This window comes from Gymnoscopelus microlampas (genome assembly GCF_963454915.1).
Source record: "Gymnoscopelus microlampas genome assembly, chromosome: 22".
Lineage (NCBI taxonomy): Eukaryota > Metazoa > Chordata > Actinopteri > Myctophiformes > Myctophidae > Gymnoscopelus > Gymnoscopelus microlampas.
The window spans coordinates 11,528,516-11,540,164 of NC_139959.1; the positions used below are offsets into that span (position 1 = coordinate 11,528,516).

Consider the following 11,649-nt stretch of genomic DNA (forward strand, 5'->3'; position numbering starts at 1 on the left):
CAGATCTACAAGCTCACAACGTGAGCTTGTAGATCTGCTATTTTCACAATTGTAGATCGGCTATTTTCACAATTGTTGCCTCTTATATTATTTGACAACATGGCATGTTTGACCAGTTTTTACATATGCTAGTTTGTTGATTACATTTTTTCTTTTTTTCTTCCTTTTTTTTAGGTATTAAAAGGTCTTCAAATTCCTTAAATTGTCATCTGGGGACCCCCCAAAAATGATGTGGGGACCCCACCGGGGGTCCCGGCCCACAGGTTGAGAACCACCGCGTTATTTATAGCACATAGATTTGTTTTGTTTTTGTTGCACTTTTTTTTTTTTGCCCAAATTTTGGTTAAAACGTGTCTCTCGGCTCGGGGTCTCTGTAAGGCGGCTCGTCTGCGGGATCAGGTGTGGACGAGCCACTGGTGGGTGGTGTGTGTGTGCCACTGGCGCCCGAACTATGGCAGACGTACCACTCGCTTAGATTCGCGGGCTGCTGCTGAGACGACGCCATCGGCGGTTCCGACGCCGACGAGCCCCCTCCTCCCCCCGATGGCTCTCGGCCCAAGTCTGACGAAGGGGACACCAGCGACGGGGTCGACGACTCGTAGCCCGAGCTGGGCGGCGGCGGCGACTTGCAGTGCACCTTCATGTGTTTCCTCAGCGAGCTCGGGTGCGTGTAGGACTTGTCGCAGCCTCGCACTTTGCAGTTGTAGGGCTTGTCGCTGGTGTGGACGTGCGAGTGCTTCTTTCGGTCGCTGCTGTTGGCGAAGCGCCGGTCGCAGCCGTCGAACTCGCACTTGAACGGCTTCTCACCTGCATTGGGACAGAAAAGAGACGTTTGAAAACTCGTTTTGAAAAAAAAAGAGTCTAGCCTATAGGGCATACAATACAATTCGTGAATCAGTCAATGGGCTTGATCTATTAAAGACTTGGAGTGGTTCTCAACCTGTGGGTCGGGGACCCGGCCAGGGGGGGGGGTATCTTTTGTAAGGCTATAAGTCTGCCTGCAACACATCTAACCTATACTGTAGGCCTATAGGCTAGGCCTAAAACCGGTTGCATTTAAAAAAAAAACGTAACGCCAACATGCACTGCTCAATACAGAATATTGTAATACATATGTATCTATTGCTATTCGAATGTCTGAATGGTTAAAGGGTATACCTAATTGCGCATCTTAATAATACATTCCATTTGACTATGTATGACAAGGCAAAAAGACAATCTGAATAAATTACACGGAAATTGCCCAAATGCTGATTTTTCCTCCGACTATTAGTGCTGTGAGGATATGTAATTGCTTCTGTCTAATTACACTTGTGGGTTTGAATATCAATTTGACCTTCAGCTGTTGGGCTGAGAGAAGCCAATCAGGGATATTAGTGTAGTACAAGAACGCGACGAAGGAACAGACCCCAGGGGAAAGGCCCCGTCATCATAACCACAGTTTCGGGTAGGTTTTAAACATGATATCCAAAGACCCTGCTATACCCCTTGGGAGTCAACACGCCGAAATAATTTAACAGATTTGTACTTAGGTAATGTGAGCAAATGATATGAATAATACATGGGTTATGATATAGCAGTGGTTCTCAACCAGTGGTCCGGGGACCACCAGTGCTCCTTGAGGGGGTCCCCAGGTGGTCCCCAGCTAAATGATGGAGAGTTCGTAACCAAATGGACCCTTATAGATCTTTAACCCTTGTGAGTAACCAAATGGACCTTATGGGTCCATTTCATTTTATGCTCTCAAGAGTTATATTATTGTTAAACATCTGCATTGCTTAATTGAAGAATTGTTATTTTTTGCCTGCAGTTTGCCTGCTATCTCTCCTATTGGTACCAAAATCAATACAGCATGGAATTGTGGACAACATCTTAGACCTATCCAACGGTAACAAAATATTTGTAAGTCTTGGGTCTGAGAGTCTAAATCTCATCAAATGGTGGTCCATGGCTCAAATGCCGAATAAATAATGGACCTTGTTTATATGAAAAGGGTTGAAAACCACTGGTATACATAAATGGAGCTGGGGAAGTGCCATGCAATGCAAGCCACTGAAAAGGGACGTATTCATTTACATGTCTGACTCGACAGTCCTCGTTTTTTTTTGTTTTTTTCCCTTCTCCCCCCCAGCCTTTCTTTCCCCCAAACGTCACTGGGTCACAGAGGCAAGCAGCCATATTGTGCTCTCTGGAACCATGCACCAAGCAGAGCCATTTTCTCTTTTTTAATATCAAATTCTAACTACACGTGAACGTGTCCGTCATGCTAATGTATACACAGAGGCAATCAGTGTTGCCAACCTGTTGGCGACCCCCTTTAAGCATGGCAGTTCTTATGGACTTGTTGCATGGGCTATAAATAGGGTATGAACTGACCAAAAATCTAAAAAATAATGCATATAGTCTACTACCATTCTACAGGAAGAGAGTTTTAAAGTAACTTATGTTTCCAAATGTTAGTTCAAATTGATTGTCCAATATGGCAACTAAATTCAAATGCAATTCTAATGTAAATGAGTCAATCGAATAGTATTATCGCTACAAATAACAACAACAACAACAATAATAATAATAATAATAATAATAATAATAATAATAATAATAATAATAATAATAATAATAATAATAATAATAACAATAATGCACATTGTACAACACATATAATAGCCTATTGTTATGCACCAGTAATATTCAGACTGGATCAAGCATAATAATGAGAAGAAAAAAACAAAACAAGCAACCAGTCTGCAACAAAAAGAGCAGTATCATCATAACAGTTGCAATGAATATGAAGATGGATCTATATAGCTTCTACTACTGTCTGGCATGCAGTAAGTTGACGGTGACATCAGTCTTCGGTTTGTTTTGGTGTAAACAGAGAGTGAGTGAGCCCATCAAACGCCTGAGTGAGCTGTATCACTAAAGTCAGCCGTTGTAAAACTTGTGAGCACTGGTGCCATTCATAACAAACAACGTGCAGTTACAGTTAGTTCCTTAACTGTTGCATCCAGAGTGCTTTGTCAGGAGGAGACTATATTATTACGTGCATGACTCAGCTTTTACATGTCAAAATATCTATTCCACGATAAATGGCCTTCAAAACTTTTTTAGTTTAGGCTATTTGAATAATGGCAAACAACACAGCCAACATTTCCATATTGCATGCAGTGTCTTTGTAAAATAATCTAACTTGAATTTCAAACATAGTTTGTGTAGCAGATAGGCTAATATGTAATAGCTAGGCTATAAATAAATGTAACAAGCAATACATAAATAAATAGAAATCAGACTGTAATAGTTACTGACCTGTGTGCGTCCTTTTATGAATCTTAAGATTCTCGGATCTTGCAAACACTTTCCCACAGCCAGGGAACGGACATGGGAAGGGTTTCTCCCCGGTGTGCACTCGAATGTGATTTACAAGTTTGTACTTCGCCTTAAATGGTTTCCCTTCCCTCGGACACTCTTCCCAAAAACATATATGATTCGCCTGCTCTGGTCCTCCGACGTGCTCGACCGTTACGTGTGTCACCAGTTCGTGCATAGTGCTGTAAGTTTTGGAGCAAAGTTTTTTCGGCGAGTGCTCGAACGGCTCCAGCCATTTGCAAATAAGCTCTTGCTTTATCGGCTGCCTCATGTAACGGAAAAAGGCACCGGCTCCGTGGTGGTGGTGGTGGTGAGCGGTGAGATTCATGTTCAGATTCAGACCACCATAGCCATGCAACGGCGAGGCGGAGAAGGGATCAGACCTGGAGCTTGCCACTTGACTCAAGTGCTCGGATCTAACGTACATTTCTCCAGGTAATCCTAACCTTATTTGTCCATTCAAGGCTTGGCCACCCGGTGATCCGCTGGTTGGCTGCTCGTGGTGGTGGAGTCCAGAGAAGAGGGTATGGTTCCCAGCGTCGGGGTGGTGATGACCATAGTGTCCCGGATAGCTACCTGTTGTTGAGACAAACATTCCGTGGTGAGAAGCTGAACCGGGAGTCGGGTCGGTCAGAACTGGCATGGCTTGAGCTGTCAGATCTCTTCGGATGAGGAAATCCCTACCTGCGGATAAAGCCTGGGCCGTGTGGGACATAGAATAGGGGACCGTCGTCGCCTGCACCGGGCCAAAAGCTCCCGTTTGACTGGAGACCACTTCACTGTGGCCTGCCATATGATGATTGTGGTGGTGATGGTGGTGGGGATAATGATGGGCTGGGCTGATTTTGAGGGCCGCGGAGTGCCCCATGTGTTCTGGCCCGAATGGACTCGGCCCCAGGCGGGGTTCCGCAGTAATCTCCCCAGGGTGCGAGTGAGCCATTGAGTGTGGATGGCTGCTGAACCCCGGGAAGCCTGTCACGCTCTGAGGGGTATGGTGGTGATGATGGTGATGGTGGTGAGCCCCTGCCAAGTCAACTAATCTCAGCGCCGTGTTCCGTTTGGAAAACGTAGGGTCCATCACAGCGCTTCCCAAAGCCTCCACGCTCATTACTCCTAATTTTAAGAATAACTTGACAGCAGGCAAAATAATAATGATGATGACAAATATATTTTAATCGTAGTAGAAAAAAAAATAAAGAGAAAAAAAACAACAACTTTCTGAAGTTAAGATTCTATCTGCAGACTACATGGAATCCCATTCGGTTGAGAGGCAGCAGCAGGACGCTTTGATACTGAATAGAGATTCATGGTAGGAGCTGCAGCCCGTGGAGCCAAACAATCACCCCGCGTTCTAATTGGTCAGAGCTCGGTGATTGACGTCACTTGTGACAGTTTCCAATGTGAAGAAAAATGTTTTAGTGACAGCAAATCGCCAGTGCGCATGCGCAGTGCCTGAGGCAAGGCAACAGTCGGGGGGAAAAAATAGTTGTTATGCAAAGGTTATTGTACATAAAACTTCTTCAAAAGTTGATCCGGTCGTCTTTTTCTTTTCTTTTCTTTCGCAGTGAACAAAAGCTGTGGAGCTATGAAATAGCATTTGCCTCAGTGTTATGCGATTAAAACAAATAAGCTGGCAAGAGTTGGCCTATGCATAATGTCACTATTAAAGTTATATGGATCATAAATAATTCAATGATATCTTCATTTTACCCCGCCGCCCGCATGGACAACTTTACGCGCAAATTACGCGCGACTTTGCACACGTTAAAACAGCGTCAATTGTGTGGCTGCTAATGTGCGAAAATAACTCAATAAAAGACAAGCTTGGCGTGTGATTTTAAACAACGAAAGGCAGAAACCATAAATATAAGATTTGATACACAACACTATTTAACAGACCCCCCACCCCCCCCTCCCCTGACTCATTCTGTACTCGCTTTGGCCAAATCAATGTTTCTGTTTCTGTCCATTGTCCCGAAGGGGGGGGGGGGGGGGGGGGGTAGTAATGGACGGGACCTGTTGTTATGATCCGAGGCAATTTCGCTCACTACTAGCCCTGTCGGATTTAGACCCAGACCCGGAGCAGATCGGGGTCACTGGAGGTGGTGTCATTTAAACAGTGCGCGGTAGCGTCCAAGCTTAAAATAAAATGTATTAAAATGTGTAGGCTTAAGTATCGGATATATATATAGTCTATAAGTGCAAAACCCAATTGTCAATTTTCGACTGACTTCTTGTTCTTGTGACCACAAAAAAAGGTAACGATTGTTCATAACAACACCTAGTCGAACTCAGCATTCATCAGTAAACTTTGTATTTTTCTTTTAAAATTTTAGATTGTAACATTGGTCCACTAATGGCTGGCTATTAATAATTAGAAAAGTTGTCTTCTGTCAGATTTCATTGACGTCTGAACATGTCACCGCACGCCTATAGGCATATAGCCTATGGACTTAATTATGTGTTCAATTTAAGCACACTTGGTAGACTACAGTGAAATGTATATTCAAAATAGTTAAAGCATAATTTCCAGTTCTAAGAGCTTAACAATTGTTAAGTTTTTTAACAAATCATGTTTCTATTTTAAATGTATATGGATCATGCATGTGTGTATTAATCATAGCAGTTGGAGACAAATGGAAGCGGCTGTGTGAACTGACCCAAAAAAGGGGTCAGACAGTTATCATTAGATTCGTGTCAAATATCACATCGAAAATCAGTTAAACTATTGGACATATTCATGAGGAAAGAGTCGAAAACGTACATTTCTTCAGTCACGCTCACAACAAGCCTGAAGCTATTTTACACATTTCTGTATAGGCTATTTTGAGTACAAACTGAAAAGGTTACTCATCTTTTAATTTTGTTTCGTATGACTGGACCGGACTATAGACATGATCTCCTCGCATGCAATTTTTAAATAGCTCTAGGCCTATATAATGCTGAAAACTATACTTAAAGAGAGTTTTAGGAAGGATATTAATACCCAGTATTTTCCTCAGCTGGTGGCTGTAGTGCAGCCATAGCTTCTTTTAGCTCACATCTTGCCTTTGATGATCTGATTATCTGAATTGACTTGTCAGAATCTTTGGTGACAGCGCCGTGTTCAGCACGCTATAAATGAGTAAATATTGTGAAACATGACGGATCCTGGAGATGTTTATGAAATGGCCTTTGCTCGTGGAGTGCACGGGGGTCGCAGCTGTACTCTTTGGAGACATATCTCTGGAACACGGCGTAATGCAAGACTTTGAAGTGCTATTTCTGTGCAAAGTTTAGCCTGCACTCTTGGAAACTAGAAGCTGGGCAGTTGGTGGGGATTCAGACAAGAACTGAATATTACACCGCGCCATGGTCTCTCACGTGAAATTAGTTCAGTTGTCGGGAGAGCGCGGTACCGTTCACTGGCAAATCGTAAACAGATCGGGTAGCCATATTGCATTCTTCAGTATGAATTTGATACATCGAGCTGATTTGAAGAGATCGAGTGGCCTTTTGCCATATAAGTGGGACAACTGTTTACACACTTGAATCAATTGGCTATATTAGAATTAGCTTTGAGCCAAGTGAGTAGCAGAGAGATATATTTTCAAAAGATATCATGCAGAATTTCATGCAGCTCTTGCCTTGGCACAAAACTCACCATAGTCTCACTCTCACTTGTTACAAGTCTGAGAGCAAACCAATGTACCCCCCCCCCCCCCCACCTACCCCTCCCCTTCCAATGACATGCCATTCTTACCGTTTTCCACCTGTTGAAAGATCCTTCCGCGTGTTTTGTGCGCCTAGGCTAGTAGCTATAGTGGCATATAGAGTTCTAGAACTATTTCTTATAACTCAAGAGCAACCCGCTTCCTCTCGTCCCCTTGGTCTCCCCAAGAGTGGCTTTGAGAATGTCTAGCAGAAACTAGTAGTCCAGAAGATATTTTAATGGTTCGCATGGCGCGTCTGTGCATGTGGCTTTGAACTCCAGCTGCCGGAGGTTCCTGCAGAGCGCGCCGCAAATCCCACTTGATAACTTCTACAACTCACAACACTTTACACACAGGAGGATATGATGCACCATTCGCCTGCAAACATTAGTAACAACAAGCCTATGCGTAATGGTTAAGAACAATAGTAAACCCAAATAGGGCCTGCGTATAAAATACAACCTTCATCAGCGTGGGTTTTTAAATGATGTGAAAAGTACAGCTGTTCCCCTTGTTGTGGATTCCTGTGGACTACCATTATGCTACAGAGACGGACCTCAATGGGAGCATGCTTGCATGGTGAAAGGCCCAGACACCAACACTCAAAGTGGAGGCATTTAAAATAAATGCACAGATTAACGTAAAGGTGGCTTGTAAGTTGTAAACCTAGCAAATGGCATGTGCAACCTGTATAAAAGTGTTTGCACCCAGCCAACACATACATTTTTCCTCAAGAGTGACGTCGTTAAGTCCTCTTTTCAAATCCACGCATGCATGGCCTGAGAAACAAACAAGGAGCATGCGGTGACACCTTGCACCTGACTGGTGACGAAGGCTACGACCTTTAACTTGTAAACGGTGCCCTCGGCCCGACCAATGCATATATTCATATTAGGCTTTTTTTGTTTAGAAACCTGAATATTAGCGTTGAGAGGTCATGACTGCTGCCCCGTAATATCTTAAGAAAATGTGCCTTGTTGATAGAGCACATACACAGAGGCAGAGAGACAGAGAGGTTTGCATTAAATATTTAGTCTGTTTATTGTTCACTGTTCCAAAGATGGAGAGAGAGAAAAAAAACATTCCCGCAAAAAAAAAATCCTTACATTACATTGTGACATAATGTGGCTTTATGGTGTCCGTGTAGTGACGGTGAAACGTGCTTCGCATTTCTACAAGGCCCATTGTCGCTTTATGTTTCTCAACTTTGTTGTGCTGTTATTCAGCCTTTTAACCAAATCCACAGTCAGCAATCTCACAATACCTGGGATTGATGATGTAAACGGACCAATGGAAGTGTAGGCCCAGCGCCGTGGATTGGTATTTGGTGAGTGGATGCTACTTGGGGTAAAGGCGCCCAAGCCAATGGCTCGCCGTCTGGGAGGTCACGTGACGCCCCCCTCCTCTCCCATTCATCAGGGGTGGACTGTGTTGTCTTTTCAATTCATTTATCTGCAGGAATGATTGCGACTATCAGTCTAGAGCTCACCGCCTGACTGAGGAGGTGAAAGTTTCGCCACAGGAAGATAAACCGCAAAAGACAATATTGTATACATGATTTGCGTGTGTGCATCGAATGAGAGGTATAGGGAATTCCTCTCGTCTTAAAAAGTAAACAAGAGAATCGGTGGATTGGAGTTTGCTCAGTTGCAGTGAGGGTCCCAGAATTTTTTGCAGGCAGGAGAATATCTGTGCGTGGTTTTTGATTTCTGCTCACAGTCGCCTCAGCAGCGAGTCCAGACTGAAGATGCTCCTGGACGCAGGACCTCAGTACCCAACCATAGGAGTCACTACTTTCGGCTCCTCGCGGCATCACTCAACAGGCGAAGTCACAGAAAGAGAGGTGGCGCTGGGGATAAACCCGTTCGCGGACGGGATGGGCGCCTTCAAAATAAACCACGGCTCCCACGACATCGGCTCCGGGCAGACAGCGTTCTCCTCCCAGGCGCCCGGCGGCTACGCAGCGGCCGCCCTGGGACACCACCACCACCCGACCCACGTCAGCTCGTACTCCACGGCCGCGTTCAACTCCACCAGGGACTTTCTGTTCAGAAATCGGGGCTTCGGAGACGCCACCAGCGCCCAGCACAGTTTGTTCGCCTCCGCCGCGGGAAGTTTCGCGGGGCCACATGGACACTCGGATGCCGCGGGGCACCTGCTCTTCCCCGGGCTGCACGAACAAGCCGCGAGCCACGCGTCCTCTAACGTCGTCAACGGGCAGATGCGACTGGGCTTTTCGGGGGACATGTACGGACGGGCCGACCAGTATGGCCACGTAACGAGCCCGAGGTCCGACCACTATGCCTCGACCCAGTTGCACGGCTACGGCCCTATGAACATGAATATGGCCGCGCACCACGGAGCCGGGGCCTTCTTTCGGTACATGAGGCAGCCGATCAAACAAGAGCTCATCTGCAAGTGGATCGAGCCGGAGCAACTATCGAATCCCAAGAAGGCGTGCAACAAAACTTTCAGCACGATGCACGAGCTGGTCACCCATCTGACGGTGGAGCATGTGGGGGGGCCGGAGCAGTCCAACCACATTTGCTTCTGGGAAGAATGTGCTCGAGAAGGGAAACCGTTCAAAGCCAAATACAAACTTGTGAATCATATCCGAGTACACACTGGAGAAAAGCCCTTTCCGTGTCCCTTCCCCGGCTGTGGCAAAGTATTTGCCCGATCGGAAAATCTAAAAATTCACAAAAGGACTCACACGGGTAAGATGAATTGATTTCCACCCTCCCTTTCATTTAGCACCCACGTCAACAATATGCTGCCTAAAATATGCATGTGATTCGGGTTATGCATTTTTATCCAACAACTGTAGCCTAAGTGGGACTGTTCACGTGAACTTTCATCTTTGATATAGGCTACTTGTTTCTTACACCATTTCCAATAAAGGGTGTTAGCAATAAATATATATTTTAATGTAATTAATTAGCTATTTAGTATTTATTAAATATGGTTATTTAATTTGGCCTTGGCGTTTTACATTAACCAGACCAGGGGTGCAAACGTGGGATACTATATACAAAATGCTTTGTATTTGAAAAATGATTTACAATTTATTATGCCTATTGATAGCCATATTTTCATATGCATATTTTGGGAGGATAAATAGTGAGCATTAATGATGTACTAGAACTTAAAAGAAATACCCAGAGTTAAACACTAAAACAATTGTTTTACTGTATTTTTCATTTAGGTGAGAAGCCATTTAAATGTGAGTTTGAGGGCTGCGACAGGCGGTTTGCAAACAGCAGTGATCGCAAGAAACACATGCACGTGCATACGTCGGACAAACCGTATCTCTGCAAAATGTGTGACAAGTCATACACACACCCCAGCTCACTCCGAAAACACATGAAGGTAAATATGATGGTGCTGTTTTGTATCTTATTTTGATGTGCAATTCTGTTTATTCAATTACATGCAATGGCTTCTGATAAGCAACGCATTTATTTTTTTGCTGTTTTAAGGTTTTTGCTGTTTATGTAAAAAAAAAAAAAAAGATAATTGGACACCAGGATATATACATTCACGTTATACTTGATCACAGAGGGCATTTATAGCAAACATTACACGTTTAAATAACATTTTTAACACATTCATTATTATCTAAACGTATATATATATATATATGTATTTTTGTTTTCTTTTGTTTTCTTTTGTTTTGTGCTCCCTTCTTTTAACTGACACATTAGCTGGCTATTTTTGGCAAAGGGATTTGGTGGGGGGAAAAGTCGGTCCAAGTAGCCTACAGAGCCAACACAGCTTCAGTTTTAGCCTGATTGATTTATTGATTGATTGAAAATGCAAACAGCACGAGTACAGTCATACACTTATTGGTCTAAAAGGATTATACGTCTAGAGGGTTTAAGTGGTAAAAAAGTAGAATTACGCAATTTGAGGCATTTACACAGCCTTGATAGTTTCATCAGTTTTATTGTTTAACACTTTCTTCTTTTTTTGTCACTGCATAAGGTCCATGAGGCCACCAACCAACCCCAACCCCAACCGTCACCAGCGGCCAGTTCAGGGTACGAGTCGTCCACGCCTCCTACCATCGTATCTCCGTCGACAGAGAACCAGAGCAGCAACTCCATATCGCCGGCAGTCTCCACAGTACACCACACGACCAGTCACAGCACGCTGTCGTCAAATTTCAATGAATGGTACGTGTAAAAAAATATTTTTGACAACAAAAGAAAGACAGAAAGAAAAAAAAACAATGGAAAAGAGACTGCAGAATTAAAAACTGCCGCTTGGAACTCAAAGACTCAAAGACTCATGGCTGAATTGACTTTATTGTTGTTGAAAATAGCCGATCTACAAGCTCACAATGCGTCCCATCGTGACACCTTGTGAGCTTGTAGATTGGCTATTTTCAACAACAACAAAAAGTCAGCCAGTAAACCGCATGGACCCGAGAAAACGTTGGAGGCCAAAATGATCGATTTACGGCTGTCTAAAGCAGAGAGAGAGAGAGAGAGAGAGAGAGAGAAAGAGAGAGAGAGAGGGGGGGGGAGAGAGAGCGAGAATGCATGGACATGGGCACGGACAGCCAACCCGGGGTTTTTGAACCCTTTTC

At 44.1% G+C, this 11,649-nt stretch overlaps 2 protein-coding genes across 2 annotated transcripts; one reads left to right on the forward strand and one right to left on the reverse strand.

Moving 5' to 3' along the window:
* Window positions 1-343: 343 nt before the first annotated feature.
* On the reverse strand, window positions 344-4,785 carry zic4 (zic family member 4; the record flags this gene model as incomplete). The annotated part of the gene is made up of 2 exons (XM_084048906.1): window positions 3,307-4,785; window positions 344-807 (listed from the first exon to the last, which is right to left on the reverse strand). Exons 1-2 carry the CDS (start codon window positions 4,472-4,474, stop codon window positions 344-346), a joined length of 1,632 nt encoding a protein of 543 aa, XP_083905032.1. The 5' UTR covers window positions 4,475-4,785.
* A 4,020-nt stretch (window positions 4,786-8,805) lies between these two features.
* zic1 (zic family member 1 (odd-paired homolog, Drosophila)) lies at window positions 8,806-11,243 on the forward strand (the record flags this gene model as incomplete). The annotated part of the gene is made up of 3 exons (XM_084048488.1): window positions 8,806-9,775; window positions 10,264-10,427; window positions 11,043-11,243. 3 exons carry the CDS (start codon window positions 8,806-8,808, stop codon window positions 11,241-11,243), a joined length of 1,335 nt encoding a protein of 444 aa, XP_083904614.1.
* Between the last annotated feature and the right edge of the window lie 406 nt (window positions 11,244-11,649).